At 37.0% G+C, this 24,684-nt stretch overlaps 1 protein-coding gene across 12 annotated transcripts in view; it reads right to left on the bottom strand.

Annotated features, from left to right (window-relative positions):
• MAP2K5 (mitogen-activated protein kinase kinase 5) overlaps positions 1-24,684 on the bottom strand; it is a 263,591-nt gene that overhangs the window by 145,677 nt on the left and 93,230 nt on the right. For all 12 annotated transcript variants that reach the window (XM_015142546.3, XM_077939621.1, XM_015142547.3 and 9 more), the window contains exons 10-12: positions 17,966-18,034; positions 17,795-17,876; positions 5,211-5,272 (exon numbers count right to left, since the gene is read on the bottom strand). In XM_015142546.3, the coding sequence (XP_014998032.1) occupies positions 5,211-5,272; positions 17,795-17,876; positions 17,966-18,034 (213 nt within the window). The remainder of the gene's footprint in view (positions 1-5,210; positions 5,273-17,794; positions 17,877-17,965; positions 18,035-24,684) is intronic.

Raw genomic sequence — 24,684 nt, 5'->3', positions numbered from 1 at the left:
TTTCCTGATTTTAATCAGTGATTACGTAAGATAATGTGTTTGTTCTTAGGAAACAGATACCTAACATATTTTGGGATAAAGGCCGTGGTATCTGTAACTTATTCTCAAATGTTTCAGGAAAAAATATGTTTATAGATTTTTAACCAAATGTGGTAAACTGTTAACAACTAGGGAATATAGGTGAAGCATCTGTGGGAATTTTTTGTATTAGTCTCACAACTTTTCTGTAATTCGCCAGGCGCGGTGGCTCAAGCCTGTAATCCCAGCACTTTGGGAGGCCGAGGCGGGTGGATCACGAGGTCAGGAGATCGAGACCATCCTGGCTAACATGGTGAAACCCCGTCTCTACTAAAAATACAAAAAACTAGCCGGGCGTGGTGGCGGGCGCCTGTAGTCTCAGCTACTTGGGAGGCTGAGGTGGGAGAATGGCGTGAACCCGGGAGGCGGAGCTTGCAGTGAGCCAAGATCAGGCCACTGCACTCCAGCCTGGGAGATACAGCGAGACTCCGTCTCAAAAAAAAAAAAAAAAAAGATTAAAATAATCTCAAAACAAAAAGGTCCCCCCAAATTTATAAAGTATATTGGAGTAGGAAAGAACGAAGTATATCAAGATGGTCCTCACAAGCCAGTCTGGCTAGCACAAAGCATATATGTTGACAAGGCAAGGTATTAAAAAGGCAGGTCAAGGAAATAAAAATGAGAAAATACAAACATCTGAATTAGATTTGCAGTTTTCACTTTCATAGCATGAGTTAAGAGTAATTAGTTGAATGAGATACTGAGAAAAAGGTGTTTTCATGACCCTAAGTATATGGGTTACAAGTACTCCCTTCTATGTGGAAAATTTAATCAGTGGTCACCATTAAAAACTTAAAAAATCTTTACATATAGGCCGGGCGCGGTGGCTCAAGCCTGTAATCCCAGCACTTTGGGAGGCCGAGACGGGCGAATCACGAGGTCAGGAGATCGAGACCATCCTGGTTAACACGGTGAAACCTCGTCTCTATTAAAAATACAAAAAACTAGCCGAGCGAGGTGGCGGGCGCCTGTAGTCCCAGCTACTCGGGAGGCTGAGGCAGGAGAATGGTGTAAACCTGGGAGGCGGAGCTTGCAGTGAGCTGAGATCCGTCCACTGTACTCCAACCTGGGCGGCAGAGCGAGACTCCGTCTCAAAAAAAAAAAAAAAAAAAAAAAAAAAATCTTTACATATAAATTGCTGTAAAAGGAAATGCACATGTTTTATTCATAACCATTGACCCTATATGCACATGAGTGTGAACTTACCAATTTCAAGGTTGACTATTCATAATTTGACACCAGATACACTGAACAAATCACTACTAGTCAAAATTTACTGTAAGATTTAAAAGTATTCATCATTATAGAGAATTCCGGGTAAGTCAGGACTATAAGAACAAGAAAACCTACCATTACCATGAGAAGTAACTGAGTGGTTTACATATCTTGAAAATGGTAAGAAGTGCGTTAGGGGCTAAATATGCAAGGATTCGAGTTGATCAAGGAAGCCTAAGAGCAACTGTAAAATAAGAAATGCAATGGGAGAAAGCCAATTTCCAAAAGATCTAGAAGACAAAAATCTGTATCAATTAATACTGAGCAGAGGTTAACATATTTTAATTGTTCTCAAAGGGTGCAATGTGCTCCTGAAAGATTTGCTTACATAGATTCATCAATCCCGGTATATGTTTGTCTATTTTAAGAGAACAGCATACATTTTTATAGCAAATGACTTCTTCCAGAGTTTGGAAATAACTGGCATTACAATAAAACACATGTATTCTGGACAGGAAGACAATACAGCAAGAAAATATCAAAATATTAATAATGATAATTTTATCACAGAAGGAAACATAGCAAAAATATTTCTTTAAATGTTTATAAAAAGTAACATCCATAACGATAACAATTTTCTCTCTGAGTAATAGGAGGAGGTCATCTTATTTAGCATGGAGGTGATCATCTTCTCCGTTCTGAGGAAGTAGGGTTAAAATTTTCAACTTAGAAGCTTAGCTGCATGTTATAAAAACTATCCATTAAAGATAGCTCACCACTAAAAATTGGTTCCATACAAAATGAATTTTCAGAAAACATGTAAGGAAAGGCAATCCAATATATTCTGATTATCAGGTAGAAAAAGTAAAACAAATACTGATTTTATAATATTTGCTAAAATTATTCACTCTGTTAGAGATTCAAAAAGAAAATATTCTTATTCTTTGTCAAAATACACTACATTTTCCTTTAGAAACATGTAAATTCTGGTGAAAAAGGAGCTAGAAATCTGTGAACTGAAAAATCTAAAGGATATTATTGGTATTCAGTAGGCTGGGTTTCACAACAATGACTTGACAAAGCCTTGACACTAAAAGTATTTATATCTGTTGTCAATCACTCGCTCCTTGACATGTCAAGTGCACCTCCTTTCAGGGACAACTTCAATCAACATTAGCACTCAAAATACAGTACACAGTGTCACTGCTTCAGAAATGAGAAGAAAAACAGAATGTGTTAGGTGGCAGGGAAAGGCAGAAAGGCATTCATTCCTCTTTATAGGAGACCATATTCAAATGGATAGTAGAGAAAAACCACTGAGTCACTGAGCAAGTTGGAAGGCTGAAACCAGGTATGTATAAATTCCTTGGGGGGGGGGGGAACTCTCTTGCCATACATTTTACAGGAGAAAATTTGAATAACATATCACAGAGGTCGACAGAGGTCCATGCTGTAATGAACCTTGGACCTATGAATCTGCCTTGCATGCCAGATTATTAGACCCTGGAAAATAAAGTTAATTTGGGAAAAGAGAGATACCTAAAGACATGAAAAGAATCTGAAGCAATTGTGTTGCTCCATTATTTTCTCATTCATAAGTCTCTTTTTTTATTTTTTAGCCTAGCTCTTTCTTTCACTCTTGCCTCTATTTTTTTTTTTTTTTTTCCTCTCATTCTGTTAGGAGAACACACTGAGAAAGCAAGGGGTCTGGTGTCAGACAGCCCTGTGTTCAAATTTGTACTGACTAATTAGATGATAACTCTGGGCAAGCTGGTTAACTTTTCCAAACCTCATCTTGCATGTGCACAGAGTATGTTCAATAATCCACACTTTACATGGTGGCTGTAAAGACTAAATGACATAATATTTGTATAGACAGCATGCATTAGTGATTAGCACAGGAAGTATTCAATATACACCGATTTTCCCACTCTCTCTTTCTGATTCTGTTGCTTTTCACTTGGCAATAGCACCCTTGTGCTTTCTTGGCCTCAATGAGGGAACTCAAGGGAAAGATGTTGATGCCATCTTCAGTACACTTTTGGAGAGATGACCAAGGATACTGGGAACACAATCAGACTGTGGGAATATTTAGTTTACACACCATAACCCACAGCCCATCAATTTGCTAGTCTTATTTTGACTAGTACAACCCTCCTAGTGTCAGGTATTAGCCATGGGCCAATCTGGTGTTCGTCAGCTGCAACAAATGATCATTCAAATTTGTAGCCTATTCAGGATACATTAAAAAAAAAAAAAACACTTTGGAGGCATTACACAAACCCAGGCTCCTGCAGAATTTATAAAAAGTGGCAGACAAAAAGCAAAATTATTAAAAGCATTTCTTCTACTACAGCTGTATGTAGTTTTCATTACTATGACATGATGAGTCATAAAAGCTGGAGAAATTGGACACATATTTAGGGGGAAAAACCCCTAATAAAAAAAATGTAAGAGCAAATATAAACAATCCTTTGGAGTAGCACTTACTTTAATGCCTTTCACTAAAATAATTTGTGTCATATTTTCATTCACTTAATAGGCAAGCCCTGCATTTGACGCTGAATTATTTTTTCTGCTGACTCTATTCACTTCAACAGTCTTCCTACTCCAGTAGAATTGAAAAGATTGGTGGCCTTGTGTGGATGCCCTAAACAAGAGGGAAGTAAGATTTATGAAGTTCAGGAAGAACATGCTTCTCTACTGAAGATGGGAGATTTCTATTTTTGCCAAGTTCCATAGATAATTGAGTATATAGAACTTGTATACTTTTTTCTTTTTCAATTGGTATCCTTGCCTTTTTTTGCCCTTTATTATACATGTTATTAAACTTTACAGCCAAGAACTGCCAAAAGCCACAAAGCATTCACTCTCCTGGCATTAGAACAGGAAATGAAACATTTTTATTTTCATCTAAAATAGTGATTTAAGTACTCAAATTTCATACTAATCTACCTACACATGTAGATGAGAAGCTACTTAGCAGCAATAGCATCAGAAAAGAAAGTTCTCATCACCCAGGGCAGTTCACACTAATAATTAGAAAGAAAAAAGGAAAGCTGTGAATTACAATGAACTAAGACTAAATAAGTGTCCATGTTGGATTAAAGAATTTGAGTTGTCAGTCTGATGCATAATGAATGTGAAAAATCAGCCATTTAATTATATGGTACATGGTACAATCACTTTGTTCTGCAATAAACCACTGAAGTTATCATAGTGCCTTTAGCTTAGCAATTGTTTACTATTACACCACCCCATGACTCCTCTCAGACACTGTTTAACCTACATTATTATAAATGTGAAATACGGAACTTATGAGAACATTATAGTAATGTTAGTTCAATTTCATCAGTATATTAGTGTATATAGAAAGTACATGAATATGGAAAAAATGCTTTAAATCACAAAGGGAATAAATTTCTAGATATAGTTGATGAAAAAATTAAAAACCAAGAACATAAAAAGACTGCAAAAAATCTTTACTAATACTACTTTGTTCTTAACAAATTAGTGTTTTCTCATAGACTGCTTTAATAACTCAGACTTTTTAAGTATTTGCAAAACATATGCTAATCATAACTACAAAATGTAAAAACAAAACAAAAAAGCAGTTTTTTTGTTTTTGTTTTTTTTTAAGAACAACTTGGAAATTTTACGAGTCAACAAGAACAGCAAGGTCCCTGCAAACACATGAAACTAGAACAGGTTGGAATACATAAGTGTGTGACTATGTTGTGACGGTGGGTGGGCTGGTCTATGAAAAGAAGAAAGAACAAAACAGGAGAAAGTCAAGAAGGTCTTGGGAGCCAACTGGGATTGAAGAACAAGAAAAGACATTGAGAATATAAGAAGAGTGAGCTTGATTAGAAGGATTAAATCACTCAAATTTCCTAAAACTGAAGCCATATACTTACTGCTACTGCAATTCTTCCAAGGACTTGTTCTGGCATTTTCCTATATACATCCAAAGATCCCCCTGTAGAGATAAACATGCCATATTACTACAAATGAAACTACCCGAACAATGCACTGGGCTCCTCCTGTGTATTCACTGTGAGACTATGTTCTTACACTTCCTACACCATACATTGGATGTGTAGTATAAAACTTGTTTTTAGTCCAATGTTATCTATAACATAATAATACTTCCTGATGAAGTATAAGTGGATATTTTCATTTTATTCTGAAGTGTATAGTTGCATACATGACAAACTGAAAGAAACTAGTAAAAGGCAAGCTAAGAAACTATACTTTATGTAAACTTAAATACATACACAAAATTATAAAGATCAATATGACAATTACATTTAGGTGCCTGCCTTTTGTAACAGTTTTTCTCAAATGTAAATCCGGGTAATATCTTAGAATTTTCACATTAATCCAACAAAAGCTGGAATATATGCAGAGAACCACTACTTTGCTCATTAATGATATGATTATGAGATCTATTTTAACAATATGTAATCATCTTTCTTTAAGAGTCAAATTGAGGTATAGTCTTTCAGTTCTACAAAAAAATTATTTCAGAGTATTTGACAAATATTTTTATATGCATACAGACACATGCATATATTATATATATGGCTACTGGCTTTATATTTATCCCATTTAAAGCAGATACAGAAAAATGATCACTCTTAGTTAACCTTTGCTCATAGTTTGCAGATTTGAACAAGAAACTGGGAAACCAAAGTGTAACTAAACATTACACTTTGGCTCTGGGTGCTACTGGGAAGATAATGAAAAAAAATCTGATATGAACTGAACCATCCTTATTTACTAAAATGACATTTTTATTACAGATGTAATAAAAGTGAGAATACAGCAGAAAAACATTTTATGTTCTCATTGATCTTTCAGATAAATTGGCAGTATGAAGGATAAACAGAATAAAAAAGATCAAGCTTTACATGCTGGTATTTGCAAGACTGACAAATGCAGCTTATTGGACCAATCCCTTATGAAGTGAATGACCTGAATGGCTTAAAACTAGGAGGTGAAAATCCATCCAGATGTACCAGTAACAACTTCTAAGAGAATTCACTTTTACAAAGGATATAAATCAGGGCTTAATTAACTAAATGGACAATGGTTTCAACAAGCTAAACCCAAAAAGCAAAGATTACCTTACCACCATTATCAGTAGAAGAAGCCAAAAAGGAATCTAATTTTGAGGTAGTTCACTGGTTTTTAACCTCAGTTAGACCCGCTTTCCTTAACTATTCATATGGCTAAATCTTTACACAGCTGGCTCTGTGCCATCACTGATTCATCTTGTCCTTTTCATGTCCATTAGAGAAAAATGTCATTGGTGAAAAAACGATGTGGCAGATCCACTCAGGATTAAGAGTTCCTGTTAAGTTTGATGAGTTCTTTTTCTGCAATTCAGTAATTCTTATCAGGTTAAAAATGGCAGAGGGGGTTGGTTTAATTTTTCTCTGTTTTATTATCATTTCTATCCTACAGATCTATCAAAAATGGCAACTCTTAGACCTATCAAACATTAGTGCAGAAAAGGACATTAAAGATCAGTCCAGCGACCTTACTTGACAGGTGGGGAAAATAATCCCAGCGATGTGAATGTTCTAGTTAAAGCCAGGAGTCAGCTGATGGCAGAGCTCAGAGAAGACCTGAACCTTTGAAGTTTCAGAAGTTAAAGATTTAAAAGGTGGCCAGGCACAGTGGCTCACACCTGTAATGCCAGCACTTTGGGAGGCCAAGGTGGAAAGATCACTTGAGGTCAGGAGTTTGAGACCAGCCTAGGAGACATGGTGAAACCCCATCTCTACCAAAAAAATAAAAATGAGCTGGGCAAGGTGGTGTACACTACTCTGTAGTCCCAGCTACTCAGAAGGCTGAGGCAGGAGAATTGCTTGAACCTGGGAGGCGAAGGTTGCAGTGAGCAGAGATTGCACTACTGCACTCCATCCTGGGTGACAGAGCGAGACCCTGTCTCAAAAAAAAAAAAAAAAAAATTAAAAGGTTTCCCCATGATGTGACATAGCTTGAGAATCACACGTGAACCTTTTGCAGTTTAAAAAGTCTCATGCAATGTGATACTACTATGATGCAAACTGACAGAATTTAATTTTAGCTGAGGTAGTGGTATTCAAGGCATTTAGAAACTCATTCATCTGTGACTCGGTAGGTTTGAACTTTTTGCTCATGATTCCAAAGTTACTGGTTTGTTCTCTGTGATCTGTCACTTTTCTTTGTTCCCTGAAGTCATATGTAACCAAATATAACTCTGAAGTAGAAAAGTATAATAACTGAAATGAAAATTTATTAGAAAGGATCAACAGCGTATCTGAGAAAGCAGAAGAAAGAATCAAAGGAGGTAAAGATAGGTCAATGGAGATTATCCAGTCTAATGATGAAAAGAAAAGAAAATGAAGAAAAATGAACACATTCTCAGAGACCTGGAGAACACCATCCAGCATACAAACATACGCATAACAGGAGATTAGAAAGGGAGGAGAAAAGGAAGGAATGGAAAGAATATTTGAGAAAACAATGACCCCAAACTTCCTAAATTTGATGTTAAAAAGTGAATTTACACATCCAAGAAGCTCAGTATACTTCACATAGGATAAAGTCAAAAGAGATCTATACCTATACACATTATTATCAAACTATCCATAGCCAAAGACATAAAGAAAATCTTGAAAGCAGCAAGAGAAGTGACATTTCAGTTACAAATAATCTTCAAAAAGATCAAGAGCTGATTACTCATCAGAAACCACAGAGGTCAGAGGCAGGCGAATGACATATTTGAACAGCTGAAAGAAAAAGATTGTAAACCAAAAATTCTATATCCAGCGAAAACTATTCTACAAAACTGAAGGAGAAATTAAGATACTCTCAAATAAACTGGAAAATTTATCTCAGAATACTGAGAATTAATCATTAGTTGACCTACCCTACAAGAAATAAAATACAGTCTTTCAGACTGAAGGAAATTTAGACTGAAGTTAAAAGACAGTAACTCAGATCCACATGAAGAAATAAAGAACACTGGTAAAGGTAACTGCATAGGCAAATATAAAAGACAGGATAAATGTATGTTTTGTTTGTATCTCTTTTGTTCTCCTATATGACTTAAGAGACAATGGCATAATTTTAAATTTGTTTTGGACACACAATGTATAAGAACGTAACTTATATGACAATAACAGCATAAAAGAGATGAGAAGAAATTGAGCAATACAAAAGCAAAGTTCACTCTGTCGCCCGGTCTGGAGTGCAGTGGCGCGATCTCGGCTCACTGCAACCTCTGCCTCCTGGGTACAAGCTATTCTCCAGCTTCAGCCTCCCGAGTAGCTGGGATTACAGGCATGAACCACTGCGTCTGGCTAATTTTTGCATTTTTTTTTTTTTTTTAGTAGAGATGGGGTTTCACCAAATTGGCCAGGCTAATCTCGAACTCCTGATCTCAGGTGATCTGCCCACCTCGGCCTCCCAAAGTGCGGGGATTACAGGCATGAGCCACCATGCCCGGCCTTTTGTATACTATTAAAATAAAGTTAGTATTAATCCGAAGTAAACTGTTATAAGTTAAGAAGTTAATTGTAATCCCTAGGGCAACATTAACAATATAACTAAAAAAAATAGAGCAAAATAAACCATGGGAAATTTAAATGGTACATTTGAAAATATCTATTTGACATAAAAAAAGCAATAACAGAACATGAAATGCATGACACATAGAAAACAAATAGAATGGGAGAGATACATCTCACCTTGTTAGTAATTAAATTAAATGTAAAAGGTTTAAGCACTCTAATTAAATAAGAGATTGGCAGAATTAATTTTTAAAAAAATGATCCAACTATATGCTGTCTACAACAGAGGTATTTTACATTTAAAGACACAAACAGGTTGAAAAATGATGAAAAAAGATATACTATTCAAATAGTAACCAACAGGGAGCTGGAGTGACTATACTAGTGGAAAAAATAGTCTTTTAGATAACTATTATTAAATATTGTTACTAGAGACAAAGACATTTTCTAATGATAAAAGGATCAACCAACCAAGAAGACATAACAATTATAAACATGCATGCACCTAGCATGCATGCCAAAATATATGAAACATAAACTGAAAGAACTGAAAGGAGAAACAGACAACTCAAAAATATTAGTTTTTCAGACTTCAATATCTCACTTTCAGAAAAGGACAAAACTACACAGAAGATTAATAAGAAAATACTGAACAGTATTACAAACCAATCAGAATTAACTGACATGAAAAGGATACTTCACTTAACCACAGGAGAATACATTCTTCTCAAGTGCATATATGTGGAAATTAAACAGCACATACCTAAATAAAAATGGGTCAGAAAGAAATCACAAGAGATTTCTGTCATAGAAAAATGGAAAATACTTTGAGATTAATGAAAATAACACAACATACCAAAACTTCTAGGATGCAACTAAAGCCATGCTTAGAGGAAAATTTATAACCTACATTAAATAAGAAGAAAGATCTCAAATCAATATCCTAACTTTCTACCTTAAGCAGAAGAAGAACATCAAGCTAAAACTAAACTCAAAGCAGAAAAAAAGAAAATAATAAAATTAAAGCAGAAATAAAACAGAGAACAGAAAAAAACAATAGAGAAAATCAATGAAACCAAAAGTCGGTTTCATTTTAAATGAAAAAAAAAATCTTTTGGCTGGGCATGGTGGCTCATGCCTGTAATCTCAGCCCTTTGGGAGGCCGAGGCAGGCAGATCACCTGAGGTCGGGAGTTCAAGACTAGCTTGACCAACATGGAGAAACCCTGTCTCTAATAAAAATACAAAATCAGCTGGGCGTGGTAGCGCACGCCTGTAATCTCAGCTACTCCGGAGGCTGAGGCAGGAGAATGGCTTGAACCTGGCAGGCAGATGTTGCGCTGAGCCGAGATCGCGCCATTGCACTCCAGCCTGGGAAACAAGAGCGAAATTACGTCTCAAAAAAAAAAAAAAATTTTTTTTTTTTTTTTTTTTTTTTTTAAACAGAGAAACTGACAAACTTTTAGCTACACTGACCAAGAAAATAAGTGAGGAGACTCAAGAAACTAAAATCTGGAATGGAAGAGGGAACATTACTACCAACTTTGCAGAAATAAAAAGGATTATAAGAGAATTTTCAGAACAACTGTGTATCAATAAATTAGAAAACCTAGATGAAACAGATTAATTCTGAGAAAAACACAAACTACCAAAACTGACTCAAGAAAAAATAAAAAATCTGACTAAACCTGTATATAAAGAGATTGAGTTGGTAATTAAAAAAAACTAACCACAAATACTATTCAGCTTTTAAAAGGAAGAAAACTCTGATACATACTACAACATGGATGAACCTTAAGGACATAATGCAAAATGAAATAAGCCAGACACAATAAGACAAATACTATGTGATTCCAATTATATGAGGTACCTAGAGTAGTCAAATAGAGACAGAGTATAATGCTGTTTGCCAGGGGCTGGGAGCGGGGGTGAATGGGGAGTTTTTATTTAATAGTTATTGAGTTTCAGTTTTGCAAGATAAAAAGAGTTCTGGAGATGGATGGTGGTAACAGTTGCACAACCATGTTAATGTACTTCACACTGCTGAATTACACATTTAAAATGGCTGACACAGTTTGAATATTTGTCCCCTTCGAAACTCATGTTGAAATTTCATTCCCACCAGGCGCAGTGGCTCAAGCCTGTAATCCCAGCACTTTGGGAGGCCGAGACGGGCGGATCACGAGGTCAGGAGATGGAGACCCTCCTGGCTAACATGGTGAAACCCCGTCTCTACTAAAAAATACAAAATAACTAGCAGGGCGAGGTGGTGGGCGCCTGTAGTCCCAGCTACTCGGGAGGCTGAGGCAGGAGAATGGCGTAAACCCGGGAGGCGGAGCTTGCAGTGAGCTGAGATCCGGCCACTGCACTCCAGCCTGGGCGACAGAGCCAGACTCCGTCTCAAAAAAAAAAAAAAAAAAAAAAGAAATCTCATTCCCAATGATGAAGATGGGGCCTAGTGAGAGGTGTTTGGGTCAAAGGGGTGGATCCCTCATGAATGACTTGGTGCCATTCTCACAAAATTGAATGAATTCTCACTCTAAGTTCCTGCAAGATTTGGTTGTTAAAAAGGGTATGGAACCTCCCTCCTCTCTCTCTTGCTCCATGAATGGAAGCTTCCTGAGGCCCAGACCATAAACAGATGCTGGGCACCATGTTTCTTGTACAGCCTGCAATATCATGAGCCAAATAAACCCCTTTTCTTTATAAATTACCCAGTCTCAGGTATTCCTTCATAGCAACACAGGATGGACTAATAAAACGGCTAGTAAGGTTTAAATTTTTGTATGAGTATTATACCATAATTAAAAAAAAAAAAAAAACCACACTAATGACACACCCCAAAAACACCAGAACCAGATGATTTCACTGGTGAATTCTATCAAATGTTTAAAGAAGAATTAACATCAGGCATTTGAAAAAATGTTCAACATCACTAATTATCAGGGAAATGCAAATCAAAACCACAATGAGATATCCTCTCACTCCAGCTAAAATGGCTTTTATCAAAAAGACAGGGAATAACAGATGCTGGCAAGGATATGGAGAAAGGGGAACCTTCATACACTACTGATGGGAATGTAAACTAGTACAGCTACCATGGAAAACAGTATGGAAATTCCCTAGAAAACTAAAAGTATAACTACCTTATTATGATCCAGTAATACCACCATTGGGTATATATCCAAAAGAAAGGAAATCAGTAAATTGAAGAGATATGTGCACTCTAATGTTTACTGCAGCACTATTCACAATAGCCAAGATATGAAATCAATCTAAGTGTCCATCAAAGAAAAAATAAAGATAAAGAAAATGTGGTCCATAAACACAATGAAATATTATTCAGCCATAAAAGGAATGAAATCCTGTTATTTGCAAGAACATGGATATTATTTTAAACGAAATAATCCAGACACAGAAAGACATACATGCTCTCTCACTGATATGTGGGAGCCAAAAACACATGATCATGGAGACATAGTAGAATGATGATTACCAGAGACTGAGAAGGGTAGTGAGAAAGATAGGACAAAGAGGGGTTGGTTAATGGGTAAAAAAGTATAGTCAGATAGAAAGAATAAGATCCAGTGTTTGATACCACAACAGGGTGACCACAATTAATAATTTATTGTATATTTCAAAATAACTACCCAAGTGGAATTGCAATACTACTAACACAAAGAAATAATAAATGTTTGTGGTCATGCATATCTCCATTACTCTGAGTTGATTACTACACATTGTATGCTTGTATCAAAATATTATTATATATGTACTCCATAAATACGTAAAATAATATGTCTCCATAAAAATATTTATTTATTTATTTATTTATTTTGAGACAGAGTCTCTGACACCCAGGCTGGAGTGCAGTGGCATGATCTTGGCTCACTGCAACCTCCACCTCCTGGGTTCAAGCGATTCTCCTGCCTCAGTCTCCCAAGTAGCTGGGATTACAGGCATATGCCACCAGGCCCAGCTAATTTTTTTTGGTACTTTTAGTAGAGATGGGCTTTCACCATGTTGGCCAGGCTGGTCTCAAACTCCTGACCTCAAGTGATCCACCTGCCCTGGCCTCCCAAAATGCTGAGATTACAGGCATGAGCCACCCCACCCAGCCCATACATTTTTTTAAAAAAAGAATTAACATGAATCCTTCATAAACTCTTTGAAAAAACAGAAGAGGTGGCAACACTTCCGAACTCATTCTATAAGGCCAGAACTATCCTGACACCAAAATTAGACACTGACATCACAAAAAAAAACTAGTCCAATGTCCCTCATAAATATGAATACAAAAATCATCAAGAAAATACCAGCAAACTGAACCCAGGAACATATAAAAAGAATTACACATCATGACTAAGTGGAATAATTCCAACACTGCAAACTGGTTCATTTTGCAAAAATAAATTAATACAGTATACCATATATTAACAGAATAAAGGACCAAATATGCACAATTATTTCAATAGACATAAAACAGGCATTTGACAAAATTTAATACCCTTTCATGATTAAAAAAAAATACTCAACAAACTAAAAATAGAAGGGAATTTCTTCAGCCTGACAAAGGACAACTACTCTAAACCCATGGCTAACATCATATTTAATGGTGAAAGACTAAAAGCTCTCCCTCTAAGGTCAGGAACAAGAGAAGGATGTCTGTTCTCGTCAGTCTATTCAACATTGTACTGAAGGTTCTAGCCAAGGTAATTAAGCAAGAAAAGGAACTAAAAGACATCCAGAATTGAAAAGAAAGCACTAAAACTACCTGTTCGCAGGTGGTATTATCTTGTATATAGAGAACCCTAAGGAATCCACAAAAAGCTATTAACGTTAGTAAACAAGTTCAGCAAGGTTGCAGAATACAAGATCAATATATAAAAATCAATTACAGTTCCGTACACTGGCAATGAACAATCCAAAAATGAAATTAAGAAAAACAGCATTAAAAATACTCAGAAGTAAATTTAACAAATAGTTACCACTCATACCCTAAAAATTATTTTAAAATCATTGAAAAACAATTAAAGAAGACCTAAGTAAGTTGAAAGACATCTGTGTTCTTGGAATTGAAGATTAAATAATGTTAAAGACAGCAATATTCCCCAAGTTGATCTAAAAATTTAATTCAATTCTTATCAAAATCCCAGCTGGATTTTTTGGAGAAATTGCCAAGCTGGTTCTAAAATTCAAATAAAAATGCTAGGTATTCAAAATGGCAAAAACAAAGAACAAAGTTGGATCACTTACACTTCTCAATTCGGAACTTAAAAACTATAATAATCTAGAGTTATCAAGTATGAGTAATCAAATACGGTGTGGTACTGGTACAAAGATAAGACAACTAGATCAATGCAAGATGTATATGCATTGATCTAAAAGTACAGGAATATATTTTATGGTCAATTTTCAACAAGTATAACAAGAAAATTCAATGGGAAAAATAGTCTTTAACAAATGGTACTGGAACAAATGGATATCTACATGCAAACGAATAAATTTGGACCCCTATCTCATACCATATATAAAAATTAACTCAAAAATAAATCAAAGGCTTATATAAGAGCTAAAACAATAAAACTTGAGGCTGAGGTGGGAGGATTACGTGAGCCCAGGAGTTCAAAACTAGCCTGGGCAATATGATACCACAGCTCAAAAAAAAAAAAAAAAAAAAAAAAAAAGACAGAAAAGAGAAGAAAAAAGAAAGTGAAAAGATAAACAATGAATGAAAATATTTGGAAATCCTACATCTGATAAGAGCCAAGTATTAGAATACATAAAGAACTCTTACAACTCAACAATAAAAGCCCAATAACTCATTTAAAAAATAGACAAAGGATATGAAAACATATTTCTTAAAAGAAGATATATGAATGGCCAATAAGCACATGAAAAGATGCTCAACATCATTAATCATTAGAGAAGTCTAAATCAAAACTAAAATGGGATACCATGTCACACTACGAGGCCACAATTTTAAAAAGACACATAATGACAAGTATTGGCAAAAATATGAAGAAAACGGAACCCTTATACAGTGCTGGTATGAATGCAAAGTGGTGTAAAATCAATTGGAACAGTTTGGTAGTTCATTAAAAAGTTAAACATAAAGCTACCATATGACCTAGCAACTCCACTCCTAGGTATATACCTAAAAGAACTGAAAACATTGGCTGGGCACGGTGGCTTACACCTGTAATCCCAGCACCTTGGGAAGCAAAGGCAGGCAGATCACGAGGTCAGGAGATCGAGACCATCCTGGCTAACACAGTGAAACCCCACCTCTACTGAAAATACAAAAACTTAGCCAGGCATGGTGACACGCGCCTGTAGTCCCAGCTACTCGGGAGGCTGAGGCAGGAGAACTGCTTGAACCTAGGAGGCAGAGGTTGCAGAGAGCCGAGATTGTGCCACTGCACTCTAGTCTGGGTGACAGAGCAAGACTCTGTCTCAAAAAAAAAAAAAAAAAAATGAAACTATATGTCCACACAAAACTTGTATACAAATACATAGAGTAGCATTATTCATAATTATGCATAAAGTAGAACTATCCCAAATGTCCATCAACTAATGAAAGAATAAACAAAATGGAGTATAGCCATACAATGAAATGTTATTCAGCAATAAAAAGGAATGAGGTTCTCATATATGTAATAGTATGGATGAACACTGAAAACATTATGCTAAATAAAGGAAGCCAGACACAAAGGCCATATATTATCAGATTCCATTTATATGGAATGTCCAGAATAGGTAAATCCATAGAGACAGAAGATAAATCAGTGGTTGCCAAGGACTAGAGGAAAGAGAAAGTAGAGAGTGAGTACTAATAGGTAGGAAGTCTCTTTCTGGGGGTGGTAAAAAAATGTTTTGGAATTATACAGTGGTGATGATTGCACAACCTTGTGAGTATATTAAAAACCATGGAATTGTACACTTTTAAAAGGTGAATTTTATGGTATCTGAGTTATAGTTCAATAAAAAATTTTAATTTATTTGTTTTTTGATACAGGGTCTCACTCTGTTGCCTAGAGTGGAGTGCAGTGGTGGCACAATCACAGCTCACTACAGCCTTAATCTCCTGGGCTCAAGAAATCCTCCCACCTTAGCCCCCAGAGTAACCTGGGACTACAGGCATGTACCACCATGCTTGGCTAATTTCCTTTTTTTTTTTTCTTTTTGTTTTTTTGAGACAGAGTCTCACTTTGTCACTCAGGCCGGAGTGCAGTGGCACGATCTCGGTTCACTGCAACCTCCACCTCCCAGGTTCAAGCAATTCACAGTCTCAGCCTCCCAAGTAGCTGGGATTTCAGGCCTGCACCATCATGCCTGGCTAATTTTTGTATTTTCAGTAGAGACGGGTTTTCGCCATGTTGGTCAGGCTGGTCTTGAACTCCTGACCTCAAGTGATCCACCCACCTCGGCCTCCCAAAGTGCTGGGATTACAGGCGTGAGCCACCACGCCCAGCCATATTTTTAAAATCATTTTTGTAAAGATGAGATCTCACTATATTGCCCAGGCTGGTCTCAAACTCCTGGGCTCAAGCAATCTTCTCACCTTAGTCTCCCAAAGTGCTGGGATTACATGTGTGAACCACCATACCTGGTCTCAACAAAAATATTTGAGTAGAACTGAAAAACTGAAGACTTCAAAGAAAGAATGATAAAAGTTACAACACAGTAAAATGTATTGGCTCAATGAATCCACTTTTTCTAGTCAGTCTCCACAGTTATCATACTACCTATATGGCTGTAAGATGTTTAATTCTTGACATTCTACTATAAGTAATTTAGAACACGTTATACACCTTATTATAGTATCAAGGTATCAACGTTGGCTCATTAAAGTTTTGCAGGGCACAAACTAATTGCTTTAGTAATGTGCTGAGAATCTCCACAAGGAACTAACTATATATTCTAAAGTTGTGTTTTAATGGACTAGATTATGGAAAACTGAATATGTAAAATTTAAAGACTGCTTAGATTTAAAATTGGTAAACAATAATAATGATTACATCATTTCACTGATATGTCCCCAGAAATCTGTATTTTGCCATAATATTCAGGTCAAGAAAGAACTATCAAAATAGAAATGAATAAAAAAATAGAGAGGGAAGGAAAGGGCTAAAGTCCAAAGAAAATTAAACACATCTTGGCTAAACAGCTGTGTTGAAAAACAATTTCTTATCTTGCAATTAAGAACCGATTTCTTTCTGAAAGACACAGGACATTGGGTTAATAGATTTCTTTAAAAGAAAATCTGTTTTGGCTATTGAAACATTAAAAGAACAGAACGTCTGTTTTGCAAGTAAAGACAGATTGTGCAAAAGAATCAAATATCAAACCACCGATTAGACTAGCATTTAATCTGTTCTATTTAAATTTTCAATAAAAGTGAAGTTCAATTCTTGAAATTATAGTTCAGCTAAAAATATTTAACCCCAGGAACACTTAACACTGAAATAATCTTACAGTATAAATGAGGTAATTATTAGCATATTTTAATTTTTTTTTTTTTTTTTTTTTTTTTTTTTTGAGACGGAGTCTTGCTCTGTCACCCAGGCTGGAGTGCAGTGGCCGGATCTCAGCTCACTGCAAGCTCCGCCTCCCGGGTTTACGCCGTTCTCCTGCCTCAGCCTCCCGAGTAGCTGGGACTACAGGCGCCCGCCACCTCGCCCGGCTAGTTTTTTTGTATTTTTTAGTAGAGACGGGGTTTCACCGTGTTAGCCGGGATCGTCTCTCGATCTCCTGGCCTCGTGATCCGCCTGTCTCGGCCTCCCAAAGTGCTGGGATTACAGGCTTGAGCCACCGCGCCCGGCCAGCATATTTTAATTATTTTTAATTCTACTTGATATCTATATCAAAACCAGGTTGTAAAGCACTATATACTCTAAAAATCATTTAAAAAGTATTATAAAAGGGAAAACTCACCATCCATGAATTCTGTACATATTGAAATCCTATTTTCTACAAAAAATGCTCCATAAAATCCAATGATATATGATGAATCACACTGTAACAAAAATAAGACAAAAGTAGTTATAAACCTGCAAGTCAATAACATAGGCATGCTTTACAAATAAAAATTATGAAAAAAATTACCTTATAAAGAATTTCCAATTCAGACATAATTTGCTTCTGAAGTTCCAGTGTAATATCTAGTAGTATGACCTAAATATAGAAAGGTATTAATATTTATTCACCTTCTAATTATATTAGCTATAATCACTATGAAATATAAGAACTAAAAAAATGGTAGTTCCTTTATTCTTCCCCACTTCCTTCTTCTTACCACTATAATTCCCAGTAATACAAACTGTATCTGCATCTGTCTAACCTTTTGTCCTTCTGAACTGGGGGAGGTGGTACAGAAGTGATTGATGGGACCAAAGAAAAAAGCCAGGTCTCAAAGGTCAACAGTAATGGCTTTAAAAGTCAGTTAAGTTATAACACTCTTAATTTATGCACTCTATTTTGGCCACGCTGGCTATTTTCAAAAGAGGAACATAGGAATGACCCTCAAACCAATATAAAAGAATTGTCTTGGCCGCGTGCAGTGGCACACGCCTGTAATCCCAGCACTTTGAGAGGGAGGTTGAGGTGGCAAGGTACCTGAAGGCCAGGGGTATATGGCCAGCCTAAGCACCATAGCAAGATCCCATCTCTACAGAAAAAAAAAAAAATTACCTGGGTATAGTGTGATCAGGTGGTCCCAACCTACTTGGGAGGCTGAGGTGGGAGGATCACTTGAGCCCAGGAATTTGAGGCTGAAGTGAGCCATGATTGTACCACTGCACTCTCACCTGGGTGACAGAGCGAAATCCTGTCTTTTTAAAAAAAGAACTATATTGTGATTTGTGATCAGACACTAGGCAATAAGCAGAGAGGATGATGAATAAAAATGACATTTTATTTATTTAGAGACACAGTCTCATGCTGTCACTCAGGCTGGAGTGCAGTGGGGCAATCTTGGTTCACTGCAACCTCTGCCTCCCAGGCTTAAACAAACCTTCCAACCTCAGCCACCGAGTAGCTGGAACCACAGGCATGCCACCATGCCCAGCTAATTTTTTGCATTTTTGGTAGAGATAGGGGTTTCATTATGTTGCTCAGGCTGGTCTCGAACTCCTGAGCTCAAGTAATCTGCCCACCTGAGCCTCCCAAAGCACTGGCGTGAGCCACCACACCTGGCCAAAAAATGACTTTTTTTTTCTTGAGACAGAGTCTTGTTCTGTTACCCAGGCTGGAATGTGGTGCCACGGTCTCTGCTCACTGAAACCTCTGTCTCCTGGGTTCAAGCAACCTGTCTCCTGGGCTCAAGTGATTCTCCTGCCTCAGCCTCCCGAGTAGCTGGGATTACAGGCGCCTGCCACCACACCCGGCTAATTTTTGTATTTTTAGTAGAGACGGGGTTTCACCATGTTGGCCAGGCTGGTCTTGAATTCCTGACCTCAAGTGATCTGCCCACCTTGGCTTTCCAAAGTGCTGGGATTACAAGCGTAAGCCACCATGCCCAGCCAAAAATGACATTTTAAGTGGGGTTTTTAGTTATGAGAGAAATAAGGAGTTTTTAAAATATATCATCTTTTTTTTTTCCCCCCAGTCAGGTAATGTTCTTTGCTGATACTGTTATAGAAAGTTAAAGCTTAAAGAAATCTTATTTCATTAACTCCCTTCTTTTGAGGAGGAAACCAGGTTTCCTTGCAGGAGCCACAGAGCCTGGGAATGGTAGGACCCCCTCCTCTGGACTCAGTCTCATGGGCTTTTCAGTACTTTATGGTTTATTTAAAATATCAATCACTGAGTGATATTACCCATAGTGATTTATAACCCATAAATGTAAAACATTTATAAACTTATCTAGAATAAATTCTAGTTTATTTCAAACACATATTTTTTAAAGAAAGAAGACCATACTGCTCAAATTCTACTCAGCATGTCAGTGAAAATAATTCAAGAGTAATTGTTTTATTTATTTATTTAGAGACGGAATCCTGCTCTGTTGCCCAGGCTGGAGTGTAGTGGCACGATCTTGGCTCACTGCAACCTCCACCTCCTGGGTTCAAGCCATTCTCCTGCCTCAGCCTCCCGAGTAGCTGGGATTACAGGCACTTGTCACCACACTTGGCTGATTTTTGTATTTTTAGTGCAGACAGGGTTTCACCATGTTGGCCAGGCTGGTCTTGAACTCCTGACCTCGGGTGATCCACCTGCCTCAGCCTCCCAAAGTGCTGGGATTACAAGCGTGAGCCACCATGCCCAGCTTGTTTTTACTTTAAAAAGGCAGTGAGGAGAATAAAACAGGTGGAAAACAATTTTTATGATTTGTGGCAGACTCTAGACATTTCTAGACAAAAACTTAACATTCAGAATTACTATGATAGTGTAGTTATATACCATTCGACTTTGAATTACATTTTGTATTACAACTGAAGAACATATATATAATCAAACTGAAGAAAAAAACCACAAATGATGCATTGTAAACTGCTGATAGAGCAAGGAAAGAAAAGGACAATTCTAAAGTACATTTTATAGTCCTGACATTGGCCAGGTATTGATTTGGGGTAGGGGAAGGTGGGGGGAAGAAAGGCAAAGGTGGTTTCTATCCAGAGTTTGCGGCTGGGCGTGGTGGCTCACTCCTGTAATCCCAGCACTTTGGAAGGCTGAGGTGGGAGGATCATGAGGTCAGGAGATCGAGACCATCCTGGCTAACACGGTGTACCCTGTCTCTACTAAAAATACAAAAAAATTAGTCACGGCATGGTGGCGGGCGCCTGTAGTCCCAGCTACTTGGGAGGCTGAGGCAGAAGAATGGCATGAACCCAGGAGGCGGAGCTTGCAGTGAGCCGAGATCATGCCACTGCACACCAGCCTGGGGGACACAGCAAGCCTCTGCCTCAAAAAATAAAAATAAAAAAAGTTTGCTTTGGGGTTATTTATAAAAGCTCTCAGGAAACTAGACTGTAAGTGTAATACAAAACTGCCAAGAAACATTTAAACACTTCTCCTGATCAATAGTCATTTGCCAACAATATTCACTTACATTTTTGTTCTTGTGTAAAACTTACCAACAAAATTAATTCATCTAGCGTCAGTTCAATCCTACGGCATAAAATATTCCTACTATGATGACAAGTACCAGGAATCTCTCACTCTAAAAATCTCTGCTAAAAGGAGTGAAGTTATTATTGACCTTAAATCAATGGTTCTCAACCCTGGCCTCAAATCATAATACCTAAGGCACTTAAAAAAAAATTCCAAGGTGCAGGCTTTACCCCAAAACAACAGAATGAGAATCCCTGGGGTTGGGCCCACATCTTTGTTATTTTGTAAAGCTCCCCAGGTAATTCCTAATCCAAAGTAAGCTTGAGAACCATTTATTTAAGGTTTCAAAAATGTCATTTATTCAGTGCTAAGATATATGACTATTAAGATATATTGCATCTCCAGGCCACCACCAACCTAGAAATGACATGATTCCACATTGCTAGCCAACATCATGGAATTAACCCCAAACTACTGGCTGTGAATATATCATTCCCTTAATCAAGAACCTTAATTGTGTTCCCATCGCCTACAATAAAGTTAAAACTCTAGCAGGACATTCAAGGAATTCTTCCATAATACAGACAACTTATTCTAACTCCTCTTCCCACTACTCCCACCACAAACCCACCCTTCATGTGAAATCAGATGACATTTCCTGGTGTACACATATATCCTGTGCTTTCCCTACTTCCAGCCTTTGCTCCTGCTGTTCCCTCTACTTGGGGTGTGCTTCCTCTCTCCACTCCAGGCACTGACTAAAAAAATCCTGTTCTATCTTTTAGACCCAGCTTGAATGCCACCACTGCCTCCATGAAGCTCACCTCAAAGCCCTCCATCAAAATTAATGTCTAGCTCTGGCCTTCAATATGTACATTCTGCATGTATCCCTCATCTCCTAAAAACGAAGTCTCAAGATTAGAGTGGCTATGAGCCTCTCAAGGGCAAGGGCTGAGTCTTGTACATTTTTCTATCCCCCGCTCAGCACTCCACACAGGGTCTAACTCACAGTAGTGCCTAGTAAGTGATGTGGGATTTAACTAAAGTCGTTACAACTATAATCCTCTTTATAAGAAGCTGTTTCTAGACAGAAGAAATAGATTGCTTGATTTCCACAACTGAATTTAAAATGAAAAACATACACCACCAAATAAATAAAAATGCCACACTGACCTAAAATGTAGTAAGGAATACTGTATTTGTGGAGCTAATCCGCTGTACTCTAATTTGTTTTGATCATTGTTGGTATTTGCTTTAGTCTAGAATAGTGGAGATTCGAAAATGATGGAAAAAACGAATAAAGTAATTTCTGAGAACTTCAGAGGAAAAGTAAAACCCTCCTTAAAATAACTCTACTCAAATGCTCTCTATTTTCTGGGAGACTTGGCACTCTGGGTGGAAGGTTAATTCTCCTTCCCCTGGGTATTCTTGTGAGTGAGCTTTAAAACTGCTAAAAATAAACAAATCCAATTCCTTATTTGAAGGCAATGGCGAAAGCATGGCAAAGACTAATTTTCTTTTTGAAGTCCAAGAAAAGTATGGACTTCCTGAGTCTTCATTATTTTTTTTCTCCTTAGGAAGTGCTAAATGTTTCAAACTGGAGAGAATTTGAATATGAAGCATTCCATGGAGAAAGGGTTAAGTGAGAAACTGAAATACCTTAGTGCATTTCCACTGCTCTCCACTACACCTCCAGGACAAATAAGGATGAGTTGTCAAGTTAAATATAAGCAGTCAAGTGACTGAATTATAATTTACTCTGTGCTCAATTTAAATTAGTGTGAGGCTATTAAAATATACAGTATAAATACGGCAATTCATCACAAGCTGTCATGGATGACTTCATTTATTTGCTGGAGTGGCACACACTTCACTAAAGGGAAAGAGAGCAAAATCACAGGTCAAATTAAGCTGCTATTCTGTTTTAATTCACTTATTTAATCTGTGGCAACATAATTGTCTTTTACAGTATGTACAACTCAGAAAGGAAATTTGGGAGGATTATAGCCAGTATACAAATGATTAATCAAATGGTCCATTTAAATGCTAGTTTAAAAGCAGCAGAAACCCAAAGCAGTCAAAGAATGATAATCAGCACATGCAATATACAATGCTAAGAAATTTCTTGTTAGATGGATTTTTCCCACTTACAAAACAAACAATACTGGGAAATATATTAAATCCTCCAAGCATTACTACTTGAAAGATTTTATAGAATACATTAATGGTATAAAAAGGTTCTGTTTACAAGATGGCTAACAGTATTTTTGTTTTCTGCTCTACTTATCTGCAATTGTCTTGACCAGCTACACCAAACAAACACACAAAAAGGTAAAAACACATTTCATGAATTACATATGGTCATTATGAAATAGTTACCTTTAAAATGTGATTAGCATCATTTTCAAAATGTTCTCTTTGAGGCAGAACATTTTCTAAATTCAATAGTGTAAAATAGAAATTCATGGTACATTATTATTTCCAAAATTCAACTTCTTTTAAAAATATCTTGTGATATATTCCTACCTTAGAAGTCTAAAAAGGGAAACATTTACAAAATACTTTTTTGTCTAAAAAATAAGAACATTTACAAGCATAACATGAGAAACATTTTGAGTAGGAAAAGTAACAGATTTTCAAGGACTCATCTAATTGTGCCCACAGACATTCAAAGTGTGGGTCAAACTGACTACCCTACTTGGAAAATTAAATTTCCCTCATCATTCCATGCAGGCGTCAGACCCTGCAGATGATTCTGTTTGGACAAGGACTGTGATGTGCTGCTCTTCGCAATCCCTCTGTGACACCAGCAGCCCTGTTTCACAGCTGAGGTCACTGGGAGGTTCAAGTGACATGCTTGAAGTCACACAAAAGTCAGGAGAGGGTCAGGAAAAGATCAAATACGCTTCTAACTCTTAACCTTCCATTTCACCCTTTAATATAAAAAAAAGCTACAAAATATTCTGGGTGAGAGCAATGGTCCATATAAAGAATGCTATGAGATATTTTGTACGTGAGCTGAACCTGCTTTTAAGACGTTACTTTAAAAGATGAATGAACTAAAGAACAAACAGAAGAACAAAAATGTATTCATTCAGTCATTCAACAAATTATGTGTTGAACACTTACTCGTTATGTGTAATACTTTGTACTATACCTTGTACGCAAGGATCTGCAGGAATCACGGAGTAAGGCAAGAAGATAAATAAGATTTGTTTCCCACTTACAAAAAGATTTCAATATAATAGGGGAAATGTATAGGTATACTAACAGCAAAATACAAGGCAGTTGGTGATAACACCCTTAAAAGGCATATACAGGGAACTCTAGAAAGGTTCAAAGAAGAAAATGAGTGAGTGAGAGATAGACCATATGTGACAGGGCTTATCCAGAAAAGTTCAATGGAAGAGCAGGCTTTTCAGCTGATCCTTGAAGGGTGTTAAAGATTTTGATAGGTGGAGATACGGATGAAAGCATTCTAATTAGAGAGGAATACGTGAATCAAAGTGTTGAAGTGAGAAAGTACCTGAGTTCAGATAAGGCAATGAGTTCAACCTAAAAGACACACAGGATTGAAACATGTAAGATAATGCTATAAAAGCTGACTGATGACATATAGTGGAGGATCTTGAATTCCATCCTCTAAAGTCTTTAGTTTATCTGGGAAGTGACGTGAAGCCTCTGAAGACTTTTGAGAGGGAAAGAAATGTGACCAGGATGATCCTTGGCAAGGCAAATCTGAGAGCAGTGAGCAGCACCGGCAGGGGGTCACA

This window comes from Macaca mulatta, chromosome 7 (genome assembly GCF_049350105.2).
Source record: "Macaca mulatta isolate MMU2019108-1 chromosome 7, T2T-MMU8v2.0, whole genome shotgun sequence".
NCBI lineage: Eukaryota > Metazoa > Chordata > Mammalia > Primates > Cercopithecidae > Macaca > Macaca mulatta.
This window is presented reverse-complemented; position numbering and strand designations above follow the sequence as displayed.